This window comes from Heterodontus francisci, chromosome 9, assembly GCF_036365525.1.
Source record: "Heterodontus francisci isolate sHetFra1 chromosome 9, sHetFra1.hap1, whole genome shotgun sequence".
In the NCBI taxonomy this organism is placed as follows: domain Eukaryota; kingdom Metazoa; phylum Chordata; class Chondrichthyes; order Heterodontiformes; family Heterodontidae; genus Heterodontus; species Heterodontus francisci.
In genome coordinates, this window is record NC_090379.1 from 32,707,153 (window position 1) to 32,732,166 (window position 25,014).

Sequence of the window (25,014 nt, forward strand, 5' to 3'; positions counted from 1 at the left end):
GTTTGGTCTGATAAATGGTAGATAATTTTCATGCCACTCAAGTGCCAGGCAATGATCATCTCCAAGAGCGAGTCTAACCACCTCCCTTTTACATTCAACAGCATTACAATCACTGAATCGCCCACCATCAATATTTAAGGGCCACCACTGACCAGATACATAAATACCATGACTACATGACCAGGTCAGAAGCTGGGTATTCTGTGGTGAATAACTCAACTCCTGACTCCCCAAAGCCTGTCCATCAGCTACAAGGCACAAGTCAGGAATGTGATGCAACACTTTCCACCTGCTTGGATGGGTGCAGCTCCAACAACACTCAAGAAGCTCAACACCATCCAGGTCAAAGCAGCGTGCTCGACAGGTGACTCATCCACCACCTTAAACATTCACTCCCTCCACCAATGGTACACCGTGGCTGCAGTGTATAGTATCTACAAGATGCTCTGCAGCAACTCCCCAACGCTTCTTTGACAACACCTTTCAAACCCTTCACCTCTAGCACCTAGAAGGTCAAGGGCAGCAGGCACATGGGAACACCATCACCTGCAAGTTCCCCTTCAAGTCACACACAATCCTGACTTGGAACTATACTGCCGTTCCTTCACTGTCGCTGGGTAAATATCCTGGAACTCCCTCCCGAACAGCACTGTGGGTGTATCTATACCACATGGACTGCAGTTCAAGAAGGCAGCTCACCACCACCTTCTCAAGGGCAATTAGGGATGAACAACAAATGCTGGGCTTGTCATCGATGCCCACATCCCATGAACAAATATAAAATGTCACTGCTTATCTATAAACATAATCAAATTATAGAGAACATGAGAGTTATAGCTCATTATTGCTGTGTGAAATCTAACATGATTCATACTGCGTTGGCAATTATGTTCCGTGAGTACAGTAATGGCAAGGATTCTCTAGTGGAGCCCAAATAAAACAAGGATCCAGCAGCCCTTTTATTCTGTTGCTCCCTCCAGTTATGAATCATCCAAAATACATAAAATAATTTTAAAGTAACAAAAGCAAACAACATCTTGTAAAAGTTAATAACAGTGTTGTGGAACTTCCTACTAAATAGAATGCACAGAGTTACTTTTAAATATACATTGTCTTTAGAAATGGCATACCTGTATACTGAAGTCCCCTGTATTCACAGATAGCCCCTGGTGGCTTTAAATTGGGCCAGTAGTGGAAAAGCATTTGAACAGCTGGAGGCTTAACTTGAGAGGGACCATACGCTATCACATACAACAAATCCTAAAGCAACATAGAGAAACACTTTTATATTTTGCAAAAACTTTGCACACCTGTATTAAACAAAATACATTTTGACATACCAGCATGATTGTAATAATCACCAATTACTTCTGTTGCAAATTTATTAACTTCAAATAGTCCAATGACCAAAATAATATGTGCAATGAATGATTAGAAATTAGTTATTAACATGAAAACAATCAACTTAATTTTTGGTCAAAATGCAGCTAAGCTGAATGCAGTTAGAGATCCCATACACCACTGTAAATAATTTATCAGTCACCTTTTCTTACACAAACTTTAATTTTTAATTGCATTCATGATTAAAGAACTGTTGGTGTCAACTGAAAATTATTTTTTCCCCCCTTTGTCTTGGCAGTTTTTTCAGTGTCTCCTGAATGTGCTATATCACCCAGCAATGCAGTTTTCGTATACAGCCCAGCCATCCATCCTTCATCTGTGAATCTTGACTGTAAGACAGGTCTTGGGATGGACTGGCATTTGTGATATGGGCCAACTTACTTTACCAAGCACTAACCTCAAACTTATTCCATTCAAAATCCTGAACAAAAGGCCATATACCCTAAGGATGTTAAGGCATTACAGAGGGTGCAGAAAGGATTCATGAGAATGGTTCCAGGGATGAAGAACTTCAGTTATGCAGAGAGATTGGAGAAGTTGGGGCTGTTCTCCTTGAAGATGATAAGAGTAAGAGATTTGATAGAGTTGTTCTAAATCACGAGGGGTCTGGACAGAATAGATAGGGAGAAACTGTTCCCATTGGCTGAAGGAACCAGAACAAGAGGACACCAATTTTGATTGGTGAAAGAAACAACAGCGACATGAGGAAAAACTTTTTTAATGCAACGACTGGTTAGGACCTGGAGTGCATTGCCTGAGAGTGCAGTGGATGCAAGTTCATTCAAGGCCTTCGAAAGAGAACTGGCTAATTATTTGAAGAGAAGAAATTTGCAGGGCTATGGGGAAAAGGCAGGGGAGTGGGACTAGGTGAGTTGCTCTTGCAGAGAGCTGGCATAGACACTATGGGCCAAATGGCCTCCTTCTGTACTGTAACCATTCTATTATTGTATGAGATTATTGAGACTGGAAATGAGGGACAACAGTGGTTGTTGGCAATATGGGACAGGCTGCATAACTGTACTGCCTAAGTTGTCTAATTGTTTTGGATTGCTTTGTCAGTAATGAGTTCTATCCTTCTTCAAATAAATTTCTTTCACAATAAAAGTTTGAGGTGATCTATCTGAATTAATAACCACATCCACAACCATTACCACAACACAAAGATCCTCATCAAAGCACAGTTCTGATCAGTCATCGACCTGAAACATTAAATCTGTTTCTATCTCTACAGATGCTGCTAGACCTGCTTCGCATTTCCAGCATTTTCTGTTTTTATTTCAGATTCTTATCAAAGCATCCTTTGCCATGGTCACAAGAGTACCTTTATGAATTGAATATTTATGAATGCAAGGATTCAATTGGCAAAGGTGCTCTCCAATGGCCCTTAAAGGGAATGCTATGCTGAGACTCACAAATCTAATAGATGAAGCTTGATTAGAAAATATGATCTAGTGGCATTTTCTTGACCTATTTAACCTTCCTTCTGAAAACATTTGATTGCAAATTTAAAAGATGTTAATTAAAAACAAATCCCCTTCCAATTCTGGCTTAATTGGAGGAGCTCAAAACATTACAGACTGAAGAACAATGAGTGAGTCTCATATAATTTAAACGTAGTAATTCCTGAAGCATCCCAAATTAACTATTGATTTTAATTCAATTCCCGCATAAGGTCTGCCTCTGTGAGTATTCCTGTTACATTTGTCAGTATTTATCATTCAAATAAAATAATGTAATATTCAACAGAAATAAACAGAAAAATATATAGATGGCATATATGTTCAGTTATATTTTGAGAAGGTTATAATTGTAAGACTCCCTTTCATTTGTTTATTTTTACATATTCACTGCACACGTATCTGGGCTGAATTTAGTTTTTTTTAATTCTTTCATGGGATGTGGGCATCGCTGGCAAGGCCAGCATTTGTTGCCCATCTCTAACAGCCAAGTGGCTCCCAGCGCCAGGCCAATTCAGAGACCCCCACCTCCTCATCCCACCCCCCCAGGCTCTATTTAACGACGCATGGGCAATTAACAATCCGGCACCAGGATCTCTGTCCCTTTATGCACGGGGAGCCCGCCTCCTAGCCCGTCTCCGGGGTCCCATTAAATTCAGCCCGTGATATGTCTTTGGTTCAGATTTTTTTTTTAAAGCTGTACAATACCTAGGAGTTCTTTACTAATAAAACAATATACTTGAACTGCTTTGTAGCCTTGATAGAACAGCTACACCTGCAGAATCAGATAGCTGGGCATTTAAGTCAGGTTTCCATGAAATCAAATCCACCATTTAGAGCTTCAAATTTGATCAGTTTTTGGCTAGACTGCTACATGAACGCTAAATATAACACAGATTCACTAAAATAATGCCAGGTATGAAAGGAAATAGTAACAAGGAGAGATTTGAAAATGTAGGGCTAAATTCACTGGTGCAGAGAAGGTTCTGAAGATATCTAACAGTAATGTTCCAAATTATGGAAGAGTTTGAGAGGGTAAACAATGAAAAATTATTTCTACTGGTCCATGAATCATCAGTAAGAAGGAATAACCTTTGAATCAATACTAGAAGCAGTGGCACACCACTATGTCAGCTGCATTTGAGCCACCTCAGTAAGCCAAAGGGTAGCTGCTGAGCAACAAGCGCTATCCACTGACCCAAATGGCTGATGACTCCAGTGCACAACCCAGGCACATGTGCACAGCGTGCATACAATGGAATCCATGCTTACCTACACCACATGAATTGCAGTGGTTCATGAAGGCAGCTCACCACCATCTTCTCAAGGGCAATTAGTGATACACAATAAATGCTAGCCTTGCCAACAACGGACACATTCCAAGAACAAATTTAAAAAACACGAAATGTGATAAAGCAGACCACTGACATTCTGAAGAAACCCTCCATTACATCAGAAGAACAATTATTAAGACTTGTGGTGGTCTGCTGCATGCTGCACAAGTTAGCCATCATGAAGGAACAGCCCTTGCCACCAGCTAGATTGTGAGCAGTTGATGACCAGGAGCAGGAGGAGGAAGAGGAAGAACAGGAAGACAAAGGAAGGAGGCAACCCAGACAGCCCCTTTCTACCCAGGCTGTCCATAAAGAACTCATCCAACTGTGATACCAGTAACCGCAACCCCAATTCCCCATTCACCAACATCCCCACACCTTCTCTTCAGTCTGTCACGGACTACTAGGCCATAATGCAAAAATAAACACCAGTACAAAATAAACATTCCACACCACATTTATAAATGAAATTATGCCATATTGCATATAAAAGTCACTAATCAACCTTGTACATTCCCTTAGGACCTGTCTTCCATGTGCCTTTCTCTGTCCAAGCACTCCTACGCAGTGCTACCCAAGTGGCTGCAGCATGGTTGGTGGAAGGCTGCTGACTTTTAGCAGAGGAGACTGCCGATGGCTTTGGAGGATGATCTCGAGCAGCTCTGCACCTAGAAAGCCCGGCTGTGGTCTGCAACATCTCGTCAGGGAGACACCAGTAGACTGGCTGAAAGGCAGTAGCAGGGCACTGGCAGAGTGGCTGGGGTGCAAGGATGAATGCTGTCTTCCTGCAAGGGGCCAGCAGGTTCATGCATCATCTAGTACTGCCAGTCCCCTGGGATGGCACCTCAGCAGTCCTAGTAATCTGTTGGACGGCAGATTGGTGGACTGCTACGACACCTTGAAAGGCCCTTTGCACACTGTAATCCACAGCCATGATTAGCAGCAGTCTGAGCTTCCATGACAGCAATCTGAGCTTCCATGAAGCACTCAGATGTTTGGTGGTGGCTGTTGTTCGTGCTGCAATGGTAGGTGTGACATTGGCCATCAGATGCTTAAGTCACAAGTTTGCAAACGGAGTTGGCCACCACTTCCATGCTGGAAAAGATGGGCTTCAAGCCCTGCGCCAAGTTGTCAAGTTCATGCTGCTTAACATTGACCACAGGCTTTCTGGCAATTTTCCCAATGCACCGAGCATTTTGTTGTGCATACTCATCAGCATTCTTCTCTAGGCTGACCCATCAATGTGCTCATCTGAGATCTCTGCAGAAGAACCCATGTGTGACCATATCCTCTGGCAAGCTGGCACATGCGCTATCCTTACCCCCTACCCTGGCTGCAAGTCACCTGTGCCCAATATCTCACCCTGTGCAGATCTAGCCTCTAAACTATCCTTGAAGATATGGGCAGAGTCTGTATCAGAGCTGGTGGCTGTGAGTGTGAAATCAAATTATGGTTTTCATCATCACTCTCTTCCTGGTGTTCCTCCATTACTTGGCCAGATTGCACCTCTTGGCTATCTGAAAGGGAAAAGACACAAGGTTGTGGGGGGAGAAGCAGACAGTAAGAGGAGCATGCTTACACCATCTGCAGCTCGTAAATGAGAGGAGTGTGGGTTGAGGGGAAAGTGGGATGTGAGAAGGAGGATTAGGTATGAGGATCCCATCGTCTTCAATGGTTTCTACCCTGCCACTGGCCATAGCCTCATCCCAATTGCACATCCCAATAGTGACTAACACCATCACCTCCATAGGGATAGGACATGCAGATTATACCAGTCCCCCTTCGGTTAGCTCCTATATGGCTGTTGTAGCTGTCTGGTTGAATAGCTGTGAGCTGTGGGTGTGAGGCTTTCAGCAATGCTAGGTGTATGAGGGTGAGATAGAGTCATAAGTGTAATAGAGTCATTTTAACCACAGAAGGAGGCCCTTCGGCCCATCGAGTTCATGCTGGCTCTCCACAGAGCTATGCAGTTAATCCCATTCCCCAGTTCGATTCCCCATAGTTCTACAAGGCTATTTCTCTCAGGTGGCCATACAACTTCATCTTGAAGTCATTGATCGTCTCCCCTTCAACAACCCTTGTGGGCAGCAAGTTCCATGTTATTACCATTCACTGTGTAAAAATGCGCTTCCTCACATTCTCCCTGCATCTTTTGCCCAAAACTTTCCATCTATATCCCTTAGTCCTTGTACCATTTGTTAATGGGAACAGCTTTTCCTTGTCTAACTTATCTAAGCCTGTCATAGTCTTGTACATTTTTACTAAATCTCCCCTCAATCTCTTTTGTTCTGAGAACAAACCCAGCTTTTCCAACCTAACCTTGTAACTAAAATCCTCCATCCCTGGAACCATTCTGGTAAATCTCCTCTGCACCTTCTCAAGGACCCTCCTAAAGTGTGGTGTCCAGAACTGAACACAATACTCACCAGAGCTTTATAAAGGTTCAGCAGAACTTCCCTGCTATTGTACTCAATGCCTCTATTTATGAAGCCCAAGATCCCATATGCTTCACTAACAAGTCTCTCAATACGTCCTGCCACTTTCAAAGATCGTTGCACATGCATCCCCAGGTCCCTCTGTTCCTGTACACTCTTTAGAACTGTGCCATTAAGTATATATTGCCTCTCCCCATTCCTTTTGCCAAAATGCATCACTTCACATTTGTCAGTATTAAATTCCATCAGGCACCTCTCTGCCCATTGTTAGCCTATCTATGTTCTGTTGCAAGCGGTTCATATCATACTCCCTGTTTGCCTCACCTCCAAGTTTGGTGTTGTCAGCAAATTTTGAGATACTATTTTGTACTCCAAGATCCAAGTCATTTATATATATCAAAAAATGAAGAATATGAATAATAGAGGTTGTTGGTAGGTGAATGATAGGAGTGTGGTGATTTGAGCAGTGACTGAGGCTAGTGACGCAGTTGGTAGGATAAGGCACATGGCATTTGAAGATGCATTCACTGACCTTGGCCACTCATGTGAGGTCATTGAAATTCTTGCGGCACTGCATCCAGGTCCTTGGGGCTTGACTCTTGGCATTGACCTCCATGGCTATCTGCTCCCACTGCCTTTCGAGAGCGTGTCTGGAGGTCCTCCTGGCCCTCAGCGGATACAAGACATCTCTTCTATTTTTCACCTCATCCACCAAGGCCTCCGCTGCAGCATCCATAAATCTTGGAGCCCACTCTCCTCTATGTTGTGCCATTCTTCACTGTTTCCCAGGTCAGAGTCACTTCCTGCAAAACAGCCAGTACCTGCTCCAGCCACAATCCACCTCCTTTTAAGAGTTGCTGGCTATCTTTAAGCAGTGCAGGCTGGCTTTAAGTGGTCCATCAAGTTATGATTTTGGGCCCCCTGCTGATGCATGCCACCAATGAACAGCGCAATTAGTGCTCGCTACACATAGCAGTCATTCAAAGGAACATGCAGCACGAAACTGGTGTGCTGCCAACTTAATTGTGCTTTGAGATTCCCCTCCTGTTTTTGGGATCTACTTAATTTAGGCCCCAGAGACTGCTTGTATCAACTTCTACAGCTGTTCCTTTTGCCAGCTTTCTTTAACGAGGTAACATATAAATTGGTTAAAAGTCAAGCCATAAATAACTTTGCTGAAGTGGCAATGCTATACATTGTTTAGAATACACAAAAAGCTAAGTTTGGTGCTGGTATTACCTCCATTAAAATACAATAAAAATGCCATCTGCACTTATTTCCCATAACAACAACCAGCATTTGCTCTGGCAACCATGTTGGAGTCAACACTGGAGGAAAGATTGGCCTTTAGCCAGTAGCAAAGATTACAGTCTGTGACCTTCCATAAATATTTGCTTTTTCTAACAAAAAAAATTCCATCTGGATTGTTGTCACACTAAGGACAAGTGGCCACTAATTTAGTAACATACAAAAGCCAAACTTTATTATGTATTTTTTCCTACAAGCTCTTGCATCAACTTTCCAAAGACAGGTCAGTAAAAGAGAGAAACAACCTGCCTCCTCTCCCTTTTCATAGTAATAAAACAAGGGTGCTCAAGCAAACCCTCTGCTTTCAGCAGCTCAAAGGCTGTGAAATTGAATAGGTTCCCCCCACAAACATTATTTCTGTCACCCGACAAAAGGAGAATTCCAAATATGAATTGGTGAAAAAAGGAAAAGCACTTAAGTTTATTATTTGGACAGGTGAATGCGGCTTGTTAATGTTAGACGACTTCAACTATATTACAATAAATAAGGAAATTTTTAAGGCAATAATAATTTAGATGTTTTTCTTCACAGAGAACAATTACGATAACTATTGTATTATTACTTACTTTCCAAACTTCCTGCTTGTACTTCATAAGACTTTCCAAGAGCTGGCAATGGTACACTATAAAAAAACATTTTCAAACAAGCATATATTAAAATTAATATTTTCCATCAGCTCAGCAACAATTTCATTTAAATTGAGCAATGAGATTAATCATAACATAGCTTGATCTGTGTACTGTTAAAATTATGAAGTTAATTTTAGATGTAATATAAAGAAAGTTAATTCTAACTACTTAGTTTGGTATTATTTACAAAAGTTTCTTTGTTAGTAATACCCATTTTATTGTTCTACTAAAGGCTTTTTCTTCATTATGATGTCAAGTATTGATTGTTTTGAACAGTGTCAAAAGACATACACATACTCATACATCATATATGTGTCTGTATGAAAATTATTCAGTGGTTATGTAAAATAACTTGCTTTTCATTCGGCTATAGAATCCTAAGATATGATGGACTGTGTTGAAAAACACATTAAAATAAAATCTCACACAGAAGTCAAGAGAAGCTGAATAAGAGTTTAAGAAAATCATGGATGAGCTTGGTGAAAAAAGAAAAATTAAGTACTGGACACAAGTAAAAGATTAGATGGATGTTCTCACCTAAAGTAGAAACAACTCAATAATAGTGAGACCAAAACTAGGGATCATAAATATAAGATAGTCGGTAATAAATGCAATAAGAAATTCAGGAGAAAATTCTTTATCCAGAGAGTGATTAGAATGTGAAACTTGCAGCCACATGGAGTGGTTGAGGTGAATAGCACAGATGCACTCTAATGGAAGCTAGGTAAGTATATGAAGGAGAAAGGAATAGAAGTATATGGTGATAGGATGAGTTGAAGTGAGGTAGGGGGAGGCTTGAGTGCAGCATAGACCATTTGAGTTGAATGGCTTGTTTCCATGCTGTAAATTCTATTTAATTCTATGTAAAAGAGGTATTCATAAAACATGCAGAAATTTATTTTTACATGGCTATGAAATACTGCAATTACTGCCCAGTAGTTGTAAATGTCCCTGATATTAAAAAAGACAATGCTCTCCTGAAGCATGAGTGGGTAAACAGGTATCTTCAGTTGCTTTCAGTTTGTCTATGCGCTGATGCTGGAAGTCATTTTATTAGAAGGATCAACATTATATCAACATCAACAAGTGAAGTTAAAACTCAATAAGATAATAACAGATAACAGAACCCCAGTTTGGGGACAGTCAGTCAGGTCCATCTAGAGCAATATTCAGCTTCCTATACCTGTTCCTGGAAACAATATTAGATATCCATGCATTTCTTAAGATTGCAATGTGTAATGATTTTTAATTCCAATACCAGAAAGTAAGCCTAATAAGGTCAAAAGAGAAATCCTTTTGGCAATAACAGACAATGAACACGTTTGCATAATATTCCTCTGTCCCGATTCTAACATAGGCATTCACCCATTTTAAAATAAAGAGGCTAATGCCTTTATTGAAATAGTAGTCTAAAGAATGTCATACAAATGTGTTAAGCAATTGGCCACGAGTACATCCAAGGATAATTTCTAGCCTCATGTTTTAATAATATAAAATCAGAAAATGTTTGAAATGTACAAGTGGTTGATCAGCATATTTTCAACAGGTTCATATTTCAAAGAGTCTCTTCATCAAACTCAATTGTAACTTATTGTTTTAATGATATTGACCCAATCTTATTCCTCTCTAAGATATAAGCATGACCTATATCATAAAAACTATTTTTTTTTTTAAATACTATAATCCCATTTCCTTGTACTTTCCCCATATTATTTTATATAATTAACGGATCCAATTCAAGCAATGGTTACAGCTTCTATCTCAATAGGTACTTTCAGTAAAGTATTCTATGCTTGAATAAACCTCTGAAAAAATCTAACAGTACCACCCCCCCTCCCACCCCCCTTCATTCTTCTGGTGGTAATTATCAATTGTCATCTCTTTGATATCAAAACAAGAAATGCTGGAACCACTCAGCAGGTCTGGCAGCATCTGTGGAAAGAGAAGCAGAGTTAATGTTTCGGGTCAGTGACCCTTCTTCGGAACCGGAACCTTCCGAAGAAGGGTCACTGACCCGAAACGTTAACTCTGCTTCTCTTTCCACAGATGCTGCCAGACCTGCTGAGTGGTTCCAGCATTTCTTGTTTTTATTTCAGATTTCCAGCATCCGCAGTATTTTGCTTTTATTTTAGTCATCTCTTTGATACCAGTTTTATGCTGTGGCCCACACTCACTGGGAAATGGGCTGGTACTGTACGCAATTATGTCATGTAAAGTCTTGACAGCTAAAGGAAAGTGACTTTTCTTCATCAATGTGAAGTGGGTTTCAACTGAGACCCCAAAAGTGAAAAGACAGTGGACTGAATTTTATTAGCGCACCATAAATCACAGCGGGGCCTCATTTAAATCGGAGGGGGCAGAACAGCTGCCCCCGATGACGTAGAGGGAGTGGTCACTCCGTCCCCAACAGCGGCATCCGGCGTCACTGCGCAGGCGCCGGCACCATTTTTAAAGGGCTTCAAACCCTTAAGAAAAAAGTGAATTTCTAAAGGTACATTTGTGTGAATCATCTTTTAAAAAGTAATTAAAAGCTGGAGGCCCTTTCCCAACCAGCACCCCACCACCCCACGCAATGGTTTTTTTATTGGCCTATAGGTCGATAATTTATTTTATTCCCAACCCGAACTTTGCAACCCACTTGGCCACATTTGCCCTTCAACCCTTTCCCACCATCCCCACAGCCAATAAAAAGTGTTTTTCCTGCTACCCCACCCCACCCCCAACCGCCCTGATAATTTCACTCCTCCCCCCTCCCCACCAGTGTCTCACCTTGAATCCCTAAACGGGGTTTGGAGGGCGTGGGACATCCAGCCACAATATCGGCGTGGGACGACTACCCGTTCCAGGTAAGTAAATTGACATTTTTTTGAATAAGTTTGAGGAGGCAAATGAAGGCCCCGCTGCTTGGTGGCGGGTGGGCCGCACCAAGGCCTCGCCGCCACCGGTAAAATGCAGCGGGGCTTTCTCGCCTCGGAGGCTGTGACGGGTCTCTCCCGCAAGTATTTTACGGGCGGGGGGGCGCCACAACCCCCGACGTCGAGGGGCTGGTAAAATTCAGCCCAGTATATCACTCACTGTCATCCAGTTTTCTACAACTTACTTTTAAAAATGTTATAAAGCTTCCAGAATTGGATCATCCGAAAATATGCTAAAGAAAAGCATTTGAATTATACTTTTAGTTTATTTCAGGAAGGTCAATTTTTTCACTAACACGATCAATCTAGAAGGAAACATATACACAACTGAAGATTCTTCTTTTTCCCAGGTGCACTAGTGAAAAATGGATAATACTAGCAGTAGCACATATATGTTCTGGTCCTGTCCACAAATCAATCCCTTTGGAAAGCAATTTGGAATGCACAAAACCTGTGATCAGCATCAGGGTCCAGGTGCATTCCCCTGTCTGCTAGGACTAATACCATAGCTGTGCAACTTTCACTGCCAGTGACAAAAATTGCAACTCACAACTAGCACAAAAGTGTAGATGAATGAATAGTGAAGTTAGCTCCTCTGTACTATTTATCAAATGAAGAAAAATTAGCAATTTATCCATTGTGAAAATTCACAGCAACTATCAATTGATAAAGGTTTTTAATATGTCTATATTTTTGATACTTACCATTTAACATTGAATAGTAATCTTATATTGTAAAATGTTGTAACCAGTATGCACATGTTATGATAAATTGCTCGGTGGATTAGGAAGGTGGAAATATTTTATTCAAAGGTCAATAAATTACAGAAGAGAAAAATCCCAAAAATCAAACTTTATCTCCAAGTTTATATTAGCTATAATGTTAATACAGTTCTCAATCCCTAAAAATGTTTGATATTCAATACACTATGTCATAATATTCATCCTAAAGGGTTTATACATTGTTTTGCACCTACCTGGATTTGTTGTATACTGCATCGCAATCATCAGCATTGAAGATGCAGAATAATTCACATAAGGTGGAACACCTTCTCGCTTAGATGAACCCACTAGAGAGAACGTTTGGTAAATATCAAACTTTCAATTGAAAAGTAATTTATAATATCATTTTTATTTATAAAAATTAAGTGTCCAATCTCATTCTGCAGCCCCAGGCCTTAGAGTCTCCACACCTTCTTGGCCTGTGCCACTACATCTCTGTTTACTCCAGTTCCCAGCACTTGTCTTAGCATTCAACCACTTCATTCTCTCCCTGTGACAATCTCTCCACTCCCTCCAGGTCTGGAATCGACTTCCTGCTTTAATGAGATGCTGGGGCTGGTATGTACACAAATTCTGGAAAGGTGGAGTGCAAAAACTGTGTGTGTCATCCCAGCTCCATCTGCTCAAAGAGAGGAAGCACAAGTGAAGCCTTGCCACAACAGTGCCTCTCTTTCATTGAGCAACTGTACGACCATGTCAGTTAAATTCAGAGAGTTTTGTAAGTTTATCTAAACTATGGAAAACCAACATTTCGGTAATGCTGGAAGGAAACTGGAATAATTCAGCCAAAGGGCAATAAATACACCTACTGTGTGATAAATCTATATGGATTTTTGCTCCAGGTGCTCACCAGCAGCCTATAAAGGATGCTGCAATAACACTGTACAAAAGATAAACAACTGCAATTGTTTAAACATGCTGAGACAGTTCAAAATGCAGTTATGTTGATGTGGCAGAAGCAAGCTATCTTTTACATGTTGCACATTTATGATTTTAAGTTAAATTTAACTTGCAGAAATGTGCTATTTCTGCTCCCATTACTATGCTGTAAATGAATCAATCTATTCTACATAAAAATTTTCCCTAACATTGCCCGTTTACTCAGTCCAAGCCCCAGTTTTCCTACTCCATCTCAGCCCCTGCACTGTTCTCTCCACTCTCTCTCAGCCCAGCTTGTTCCCTGTTCTCTCTAATCCCATAGCTTCCTCTTCCCATCCACAAGCAATGCTAAGGGAGATGAACTAGTTAGGTAAAAAAACCCGAAAAAGTCAGCAAAACACATCAAAAATTCCATTCATAACAATGAAACAGAATAGAATAAGAAAAGATATTCATAAAAGTTAACGTGCTCCAACTGTAGCAGGCTTCCATTTATGCAACTGGCGCAAAAAAAATTAGCAAAGTGTTAACACCAAGAAAACCACACTTATACATAGAAACAAAGAGGAAGAAAAAGATAGCGTAACTTTGTAAGTGTGTGTTTCTGAGACACTAAAAAAAAACTTACATATTGCCATTGGAAGGAAAGATGTGCTCAGATATTCAATGATATCCTTGTGAAGAAATGGAGGAAATGTTGCTAAAGTGGAAATCATGGTGTAAGGTAAAGTACTCAGAATGTCATCACTGAGAAATGGCAGCAAGCATGTTGTAGTATAAAATATAGATTGTCCTAAGTCTGTTTAAAAGGAAAAAAAAACAAAAGTAAGTACAAAGCAATCCTAATAAACACAGGAGTTAGCCAGAACAAAAGCACAAGTTTGGATCAGGATTCCAATATTAATTTGCTATATGCATTGGTACCTTAGTCCATTTAATCACTCATGGCGCAACTATTTCTAACACCAAACATTTCACAATTCAAAATGTGATCCTGTAGAAGGGGTTGTTGTGTACACAATGACTTACATGCAAGACTGACAAAAACTGTTGTACTGCATAATGAAATAATTAACTGGAGGACTTCTGTATTTGAACATGGAACCATTGTTCTTTGATCATGAATTTCATATAAGGAGATAAATGAATGGATTTGGTACATTGGAATTCTATGCTCGGGTCCAGTGCAAATTCACTGAGTCAAGCATTAGCCCAGATTTTGCTGTAAAAGTAACAGTGAGGCTAACAGTGCTCACCGTTATTCATGCATAAATCAGACTGCAAGCAAAGATACACAGTTAAACGTTAAAATTTGGAAGTTGCTGTCCAAGCTGAGTTGCTGCTCAGTAAGCTGCAACTAAAGGGTGTGTCGCTGATCAAATGTTTTCAACAACGTGAAATTTCTGTACTGATGTTGGAGATACAGACTGAACTCACCCCATAAATTTAGGCTTTGTTCATTCCAGCCTAATTGGCCTCTTTCACACTCCGAATAACCTCTCTGGCATCGAAAATTAACATTTACAAATGTGGACTTTCATTCCTTCAGTTTATAATTATTGGAGATTTTTATTTAATGTCATTTTTTAAAACTTTTTAATTCAGTTTCTTAACTCTCTCTCATAATTCACTCTTATTTTCCATCTCTTGATTTTGCTTTCTGTACCTGATTTGACACTGAGTTCATAATTTTAATTTACATTTCCTGGGGGGGATTTTATGTGGGCGACAAGAGTCTCAGCCACCTGCTGAAGCGCTGGCGAGGGCCCCACACCACCTCCTCTGGAGAAGGCCGGCCGCATTACATGTCAATTTGGCACTTAAGTGGACAGTGGCTGGCCTTCCCAGGAATTAAGGACCCCGGCGATAGAAGTCCGGCCTGCCGAGAGCTGCTGGCCAATCAGAGGTTGGCAGCTCTTTCACTGAACAGCACCACCGCGGAGACGGTGGCTGCTGATGTAATGGACCCACTGGAGGCATAGGCCACAGGGGAGTCAGGGCAGGAGGAGTTTTGCGGGATGGGGATCAGAGGGAGGGGGGTATAGGGCGGTCAGCAGCAAGGGCAGGAGGTGGCTCTCAGTGAACCCCCCCCACACTTTCCCGATGCCAGGTCCCTCGATCAGGCAGTAAGTGCCTTTTAAAGAGGGACGCCCAACAGCCACTGCATGGTTTTGCTTGGCTTGCTCCCCATGTGCTGACAGGCCTGCCTGCCTCTGGGCTAATACTGGCAGTAGCAGGATGAGGGCCTTAACTGGCATTAATTGCCCACTTAAGGGCCTCAATTAGCGGCAGGGCAGGAAAGCTGTCCATGGGCCTTCCTGCCACAGGCTTAATTGAGGTGGAGGCGGGAAGTTGGCAGGGTCCCACCCCCGCTACCATCCCGCCCAATTATATGCTCTCCCCGCCTCCAAACTCACTGCGGGGGAGAGCTTGAAAATCCCCACCCCACCCCGATTCAGACTCAGTGCTGTTATTAACGATTCTTCAATCTGATTTATTAAGGAGATGGACAGTTACTTTCCCTGTTCACACAGTTCCCAGGTGCCATGCTAGAGGGCGCCATGTGTTCGGCTGTCCCGCTGACAGCAACTTGCCATTCAAAACCCCATAGAAAGTCTATGGGCAAGGCTAACGAATGGCTGCTCTCATAGCAAAATCTGGTCCATGGAATCTGATCCATGGTTTCAATAATATAGAATGGTTACAGCACAGAAGGAGGTCTTTTGGACCCGTTGTGTCTGTGCTGGCTCTCTGCAAGAGCAATTTTACTATTCCCACTCCCCTTCGCTTTCCCCATAGCTCTGCAAACATTTTCTCTTCAGGTAATTATCCAATTCCCTTTGAAAAGCCACAACTGAATCTGCCTCCACCACTTTCTCAGGCAGTGCATTCCAGATCCTAACCACTCACTGTGTAAAAAGGTTTTTCCTCATGTCGTCACCTTTGGTTCTTTTGCCATTCACCTTAAATTGGTGTCCTCTGGTTCTCGACCCTTCCGCCAATGTTAACAGTTTCTCCCTATCTACTCTATCGAGACCCCTCATGAATTTGAACACCTCTATCAAAACCCCTCTCAACATTTTCATCTCCGTGCCTACAGTCTATGCAATTTCTGACAGCAATCTATTTGCATCTATCTTTGGTATTATAGCACAAAAAGTAATGCAAATATCTAAGTCAAACTATTGCTTTATGAAATGAATTTAAACATAACATCTTAGTGAGTGGATTATGGGTTCAAGACATAGCACTGACATAGGATGACATTCAAATCTAGCAAACACATATACAATTGATTTTAGTACTTTTCATTCAGGGTTTGCTAATTGTGGCTTCTCACAACAACATGGTATCTCACCTCAATTGGAGACAGGTTGTTGGAAAGCATGTCTCGAACTGGGGTTGAATACAGACTGCTGTCAGAAATTACATAGAAGACGAAAGGCACAGCAATTGGCAGTGCTAAATGGTTTTTGTATAAAATCTTTATTTCAATGTTCAACATGCTTCTGAAGTTTCTGCTTTCTTTCAAAATGATTCTCTAGTTCAAAGACTCTGCTGTAAAACTACTAGCATTTCAATCAGAAGTGAAGCAAATGCCCTCCACCAACATTAGGGAAAGAGTCTCACCATTCTGTCACAAACGGGCACTGATTTTCACACACTAAAATAAATAGCAGCTGGTGCAGCCACATTCAGCAAAGCTCCTCCTGTCTAACAACAACAGCATGTTTCTATAATGAGGAATGGTTGTACTGCAGCTTGTACCAGCAAACTCCAGCATGGGGAGTTATTGATATACGCCATCATGGTGAGGTCAGATACGAAACAGAGGTTACAAGAATTCGCCAAAGGGAGGAATGAAGGAACATCAAAAGAAAAATCACTGAAGAATACTTTCATTAATCTTGTAAATGGCTTCAAAGCATCACTAGATATTTCACACATGCATAAAACACACATACACCAAAAGGAGACAAGAATGCAAAATGCAAGAAAATACCTTAAAAACATAGATCATTTGCTAACAAACAGAAGCAATTCAAAATTAAAATTAAAATGAAAAGTGGAAGTTTTTGGCCGAGCAACAGCTCCTTTTCAGTAAACAATGCATTTTGCAGCTTATATTTTGCTACTGGTACAACCAACATTCAGTGCCATTAAATCTCACACAAATACTATATTACTTTTTTCCTAATTAATGAACAGAAATATTGAAAGCTAAAACAGAATTATAAAATAATGTATTGGTTTTCCTTTGAAGTTACGGTTGCTATGCACAATAAACATTGTAACAGATCAATATTAATTACTAGAATTGAACATTGTAGAGAAATGTTAGCTTTTAATTATTGTTCCAAATCCCTGCAAAGGTTTATTGAATATTTTGATGCTCACACTTTCCAGAAACTACTTCCATATAAATGCATTCACGCAAATGATAAGCAATATATGACACATCCACAGGTCGATTCACATCATTCTTTTCCTTCATGAAAGAAAGGATTTATTTGTTTTAAAACTATTCATTTTGCTGCCTGACTTCTCATGGTATTAACATATAACATTTGTATCTAAACTAAAGGGAAATATTTAAAATAAAGCTGTGTAAAATGCTGTGAAAGCCCACATTATCAGAAATTGAGACACAAACTGATATTTTCCTAAGAGAAATTTCCACTAATATATCGACCACTGCTTACCATGTTGGCCATGTTGTAGCAAAGGAACCAGGTCAAGCAGGGTCACCAGTGTCACATAAAGGCCTTGATAGTCCAATGAAGGGTATTCTGAAAGCTGTGCATCACGACTTTGCTGATTACGCTCCGAGGGAGCATCACGGAGGACGCTGTAAAGGAGGGAGCGAGTAACAGTAGGGTTGATGGAACTGACTTGTGGTCTTAGGGATGGGGTGAGTGGGAATGGCACAGGAAAAAGACACATAGTCATGGGCACTGTCAAATTGGAGCCATCCTGGTTGTCCTTCCTCCCTATGCGGGACAAAATGCTGTTTTGGAACAAAGAAAAAAAAGAGACAACAAAGACACAAAGAACAGCACATTACATTAAAATGACACTACAGACAACATAATAAAATACCAGATCAAAAGAGCACATAGGATCCAACCACAAAAAATAAAGAAATCGATTATGTTATGAATATACTACAGTAACATTCTTATATGCACATTTGGAATGGAATCAAAATTACTTAATTATTGCATCCTATGTGCTATCTGGTAAGAAGGAGCAAATAAATATAATGACATGTTCTAGGTGCCACCTCCGTGTAAAGTTTCTTATATGTATATCAAATAAAAAGCAATATAATTACCCTAAAGAAGGTAAAAGGAGTTGTGTTTGAGAACAGCAATTTAAACAACAGCAAGTAGGCTTAGCTGGTTTTTAAAGGAGAGTTCAAGATAGTTTGAATATGACAAATCTATCTGAAGTTTTCTATTGTACATAATTACATTATTAACTAAATCCTAACTGTTCACTCGAATACAAAAATGTTTCACTAATTTACTCTTCTACATTTTTCATGAAAGGTTTTCAATACACTTACCCTGAAAAAATGATCACTTTCATCATTAAACCAAATTAAAATCAAATCACCCATAAAGCTACACTGTTTTTATTTGTATTGATTGATCATTTGCAGTTAAATTCACTGTTAATTATTAATAATTTCACTGCTGCCACTATCATAAAGAGCTTTGCTGCTCCTGATATGCCAACAATAGATTCTCTGTTTGTTTAGTTATTCTACCCATTTCCCCTCCACTCATACCACAAAGCAGGCAAACATCCTGCTTCCAGGCTTCTGCTGCTCTGTAACCAGCCCACAGCAGGTGCATGAGAGTGACCCATAGTAATCTATTCACCAATTTCCTGTCCTTTTCCATTGGAAAGTAACTCAACTCTGCTCAGTGTATACCTAACTGGAGGAAGTAAAACTGGGCACTGCCCATCTATGGCTCTGTTTGTACACCTACAATTGCTCAGTAACTTTTATTAGAAATAACCAAATGCAAAACAGATACTGTAGGGGCTAAACTGGATAGTCCCTGAAACAGGCACTGAAATCGCAATGCGTGATTAACCTGCACCCATTCAATGTATTTCAGGTAGTACGTCAACTTTGTGCTGCCTGATCATTCGAATGATTGCCGTATGCAGCCAGCACTGACTGTGTTCTTCATTGGTTGCATGCATCAGCAAGGCGTCTAAAATCGTAGCTTGCTACTGCCATTTAAAAGCTAGCCTGCATCTCTTAAAGGGGAGGTGCATTTTGGCTAGAGCAGATGCTGGCAGTTGTGCTGGAACTGAATCTGAAAACAGTGAAGAACAGCCCCACATGGGAGAGAACGGGCTCCAAGGTTTCTGAATGCTGCACTGGAGGCCTTGGTGAAGGAGAGATGTCCTGTATCTGCAGGGGGTCAAGAGGCCCTTCAGACATATTCCCAGAAGCCAGTGGGAGGAGACAACCATGGAGGTCAATGCCAGGATTAAAGCCCCAAGGATCTGGATGCAGTGGCGCAAGATGTTCAAGGTCAGTGAATGCAACTTCAAATGTCACATCCTACCTACAGTACCACTAGCCTCAGCCACTACTCAATTCACCACACCCCCATCAGTCACCTACCAACAATTTCTATTACGACTCATACCTAACCTTCATAGCTTCATCTCACCCACACACACTTAGCACTGCCAGAAGTCTCATACCCACAACTCACAGTTTGCATACATTGATAGCTACTCAACCATGACAGCTGCATCACTCAAACAATTGCGACACTTCCCTCTCTCTTACAGGATAAGATGGCACATAACCAAAGGCAGCAGGATTTAACCGGAGGGGACAACAGCACCTGTATGTCCTAACCCCCATGGAGGCAACAGTGCTGGCCAGCAGTGGGGTTGAAATCATCAAAGGTAATGGGATCCTCATACCCAATCCTTCCTCTCACGTCCCACTTCCCCCTCCCACACTCTTTTCTGGTGCAGATGGTATAAGCATGCACCTCTTACTTTTCACTCTCCCACTTACCCGAGGGCCTTTTTTCCTTTCAGATACCCAAGAAATTAAAAATGGCCAGGTAGTGGAGGAACACCAAGAAGACAGTGATGAAAAAGGCATAACACCGTCATTTGTTTTCACACTCAGAGCCACCAGCTCAGATACTGGAACTGCCTGTATCTTACATGGAAGATTAGAGGCAGGATCAGCATGAGATGACGGGCACGAGTGGGTGCAGCTAGAGCAGGGGGCAAGGATAGCATAGGTGCCAGCTCACCAGAAAGTGAGGTCACAAATGGATTCCACTGCAGAGCATATGATGAGCACTTTGATGGGGCAGTCTACAGAAGAACGCTGATGGGTATGCATAACAAAATACTTGATGCATTAGCAAGCTTGCCAGAAAGACTGCGGTCAATGTCAATGACCATGTTGGAGTCCAGCACCAGCTTGGCACAGGACTTTGTACAGAGCTAGGAGCCCATCTTTTTCAGCATGGAAGATGTGGCCAACTTCATTTGCACACTTGTAGACCCATCCATGATGCAGTGTCTGATGACCGATGTCACAGCTTCCATTGCAGTTCTGCCCAATGTCTGAGTGCTGCAGTGGAAGTGCAGACTACTGTCATGCAAACTCATTGCTTCCATGTAAGCTCAGTTAGCTAGATAGTTAACATGTGGTTCAGAATAATGCCAACATCGCGGGTTCAATTCCCGTTCCAGCTGAGGTCAGCTTGGGGACCTGCCTCTTCGCCCTGCCCCTGTTGGTGGAATTCGGATGTTAGTCTGTGATGTTGACACAACTGAAGTAGAAGCAGAAGACTGCTGCCATCATGGTTGTGGAATACAGTGTGCACACATCAGTCCAGCAGTCTATCCTCCAACAGATTACTAGGATTACTGGGGGCCACCCCGGTGGAGTGACAGTAGCTCCAGGGAGCATGAACCTGCTGTCCTCTCTCAGGAAGACAGCATTCGTCCTCCCACCCTTGCCATTCCACCAGTACCCTTGCTGTTGCTTGTCAGCCAGCAAGTCCAGATTGCTGCCACCCATTGCCATCTGTAACTGGGTATTCTAGGCCCAGAGCTACTTGAGGTCATCCTCCAAGGCCACCTGCAGTCTCCTCCACTGAATGTCAGCAGCCTGCTGCTGCCACTGTGGTAGCACTGTGTTGCAGCACTACTACAGGCAAAGGCACACGGATGACAGGCACTAAAGGAATGACAAAAGTGATTAGATGACTTTTATATGCAATATGGTATGATTTCATTTATAAATTTGGTTTGGAATGCTTATTTGTGGTGGCTTTTATTTTTGCATTGTGGGCAAGCAAACACTGTGATGGTCAGTGACAGAGGGAAGGTTAAAGTGTGGAACTGTTGCTGAATGGGGAATTGGAGTTGTGGTTATTGACATCACACTCAGAAGAGTTCTTCATGGACAGCCCAGGCAGAAAGGGGCTACCTAAGGTGCCTCCTCCATTCCTCATCTTTCTTCTCTTTCTTCTTTCCCGCTTCCTTATGCTCCTGCTCCTCAGCTACGCGCCATATGGCTGGTGACAAGGGCTATCCCCTCATGTTGGGGAGCTTGTGCAGCAAGCAGTAGACCACCATGTCTGTTATAGAGTAGGTTGAACTCATGCCTATGGTTATTCACATGTTGATCTCCTGATCTCAGTAAGGGAACAGACCTGAGAATACCAAACACTTACACAGGGGGGAAGGAGTGAGTCAGCAGGTAAGCCTCAATGTGCTCTCCAAACCTCTGGAACAGCACTACAAAACACCTGGGAGCAGTTTACCTGCCCACTCAGCCTAGCCATTGGACAACCAGGGAGGAAATAAAATTGAAAGAATAGGAAGAATGGATTTATGGCACTACACCTATTTTTCCAATGACTTCAACTATAAGGATAATACACAAAAATGCATTAATTTATTAACTTCAATGCATAAGATTTACAAAAACAAACTTAGTCACTATCGGTGTCTTTTATCTTCACTAAATATATGCTCAGTAGCTACACAATAGTCTTTGTCAAAATAATTCATTCACAAGGGGGTGGCATCTATGAAACATGTTTAAGGAGAAGAATAAACATGTGTGTTTGATATATAAATCTCTAAACAGCACATGTTTATCACACCAAAATAATGTCTGTATGTAAATTATGATACTGTGACAGTATCATCAAGGGTAATGAATTTTAACAGGTATATGATTTAGTAAAAAAATATAGAATTCTAAGATGTAACTAAACTACATTTGTAGGAATCATAAAAGAATATATACTAAAGGTCAATGACTGATAGCATATGTTTATGAACTAATGGTAATGGTAGTTTATGTATGCTATTGATTGTTCCATAAGATTTACTGAAATAAAAGGTTTTTTTATTTTCTGTAATACAAACACTATTTTGTTCTCTAAATGTGACAGCATTATTTAAGTACAGTCATAATAAGACAAAAAGTTGTGCATGGTTGAAAAGTAAAATGCTCTGATATTTTAAATACAATGATGAACATCTGAAGTGCAACGCACCACAGAAGGCTCTCAAAAGTCTGCAGCAAATTCTTAGTAGTAGGTGTAGCCAAGGTCACACATACCAAACATAACAATTTTCATAACACATTTTGAGATACAACCTCCTGGGATTGATGCCTTCTTGTACAGCACATTGTCTCTCTTTAGTAATGATTTATGAATTGTTTTCAAGTAGACAAATGCAGGACCTTTTAATTAGACCAACACACAAGTTAAAACATACAAGAATCAGGACTATATAAGATAGCACTCTTCACAACTTAAAGAGGTGTGTAAGGAAACTTTAAATATCTGCTTTTGCTATCCTATATTAGTCAAGCTTTACATCAGTCTGACAGCCCTCAATCTAAATTTGGCCAAATAAAAGGGATCAGACCAGTTACTTTGCCTATCCTGTTTTATGAGGACAAATTATTTTATGAACAGATTTACAACTTTCCTGAAATTTGAAGTCATTCATTAATATTATATGAACCATGGAAGCACTTCCACACCAGAAAATATTAATTTTAGAAAGTATTACAAGCTTATGTGATTACAAACACCTATTTTGAATGTTGCAAAGGAAATTCTGTAATTATGGGCAGCACAGTGGCGCAGTGGTTAGCACCGCAGCCTCACAGCTCCAGGGACCCGGGTTCGATTCTGGGTACTGCCTGTGTGGAGTTTGCAAGTTCTCCCTGTGTCTGCGTGGGTTTTCCCCGGGTGCTCCGGTTTCCTTCCACAGCCAAAGACTTGCAGGTGATAGGTAAATTGGCCATTGTAAATTGCCCCTAGTGTAGGTAGGTGATAGGGAATAAGGGATTACTGTAGGGTTAGTATAAATGGGTGGTTGTTGGTCGGCACAGACTCGGTGGGCCGAACGGCCTGTTTCAGTGCTGTATCTCTAAATAAATAAATAAAAGGGTTAATGCACAACTTTTTGCCCTCATACTTTAAAAAAAATCGGCAATGTAATATTAGATTATAAACACATTATCTCTATACTTCCAAGCACTGTAGAGTCATTTAATGAATGTACTTGTTAAATTATACCCCTGATATAACAGAACACTCTCTACAGCTACAAAACCCCACAATATTTTTAATTTTCTATTTCAGCATTTCAGTCAATAATGAACCTCTAAAATAAGATTTAATCGATGTACTAAATATTGATTTAAATACTAAAACTCAATTGATTGAACAAATTTATCAGAAAACACAACTTTACATTTGGTTAATTGACAGAAAAGCTGATTGGAATGATTGATGTATTTATGCATTTACAGGTAACTCCTTCAACACACAGTTCCTAAACCCAAGTAACTTTATATCAAGAGTTGATATAATGCAACATAGGCTTCACCTGGGATAAACATAATTAGCTGCACTCAGGATTTCTAGATCTCAGTACTAGGATACCAAATAAGAGTCAACATTGTGTATTTTTATTTCCAGAATGGATGTGCATAACCCAATGGTTGCAAAATTGTAAACAGTTACTGGAAATAATGTTCCATAGCCTGTTATTTGGTACTCTGGCTATAAGATTGTTGGTTATGAATTCAAACCCTCTGATGAGTCATCTCACCTTATGGTTACCTTGCAGTTCAAGGACCACTAGTGTGTTATTAATATAATGGATTATTCTAAAAATGTAAAATTTATGGGACAATGTAATCTTAAATTCTCACACCAGAGGATTATGGTGATCAAAAGTGCTGAACCCTAAACTTATTCCATTGTCAAATTTACATGTCCCTATTTTTCCAAGTTAACTGTTCTACAGAAGATGCCACGAGCTGTACAACCTCTGTGAGGAACTTGACTGTAAGTCAACAAATGACAACATAAAGAAAGTGACCATTTATTGGAAGCAACATTTACCTGACAGTAAATTTGAAGGTTAGTATTTAAAATTTGTATTAATTTGTATTCTAGGTTTTATGTTTAATTTGCATTGTTCTTCCAGAATTTAAAGTATTTGCTGTTTTTGATTTAGATTGGGGATTGACTTTAAAGTACAGTGCATATATTTTCAAATAAAAATATACATAAAATGGCTCTTTCTTTCTAATCCTTTTCTAGCATAAAAACTGTAATTTACCTCTGGGAGTTACCTAACAACAGGCATCATCGTTGTATTCTTTGTATTTTACTTATGACCACTCTGGTGATTTCAAATGCTATAAATTAACTTTCTTTTTTTCCTCAATTTCTTTTAAAGAATTTATGTTCTCAGCTGCTCAGCAAGTCTGGGGTTGTCAGTACCAGGAAATACAACAACTTCCACTCTGCGTCTAGTATCAACATC

At 40.6% G+C, this 25,014-nt stretch overlaps 1 protein-coding gene across 1 annotated transcript in view; it reads right to left on the bottom strand.

Moving 5' to 3' along the window:
• The window catches only part of LOC137373447 (protein unc-79 homolog), a 197,256-nt gene that overhangs the window by 167,954 nt on the left and 4,288 nt on the right, over positions 1-25,014 (bottom strand). Inside the window, 5 exon segments of the mRNA XM_068038269.1 lie at positions 1,131-1,260; positions 8,502-8,557; positions 12,456-12,548; positions 13,769-13,939; positions 17,844-18,148. Of these exon segments, the coding sequence (XP_067894370.1) occupies positions 1,131-1,260; positions 8,502-8,557; positions 12,456-12,548; positions 13,769-13,939; positions 17,844-18,148 (755 nt within the window).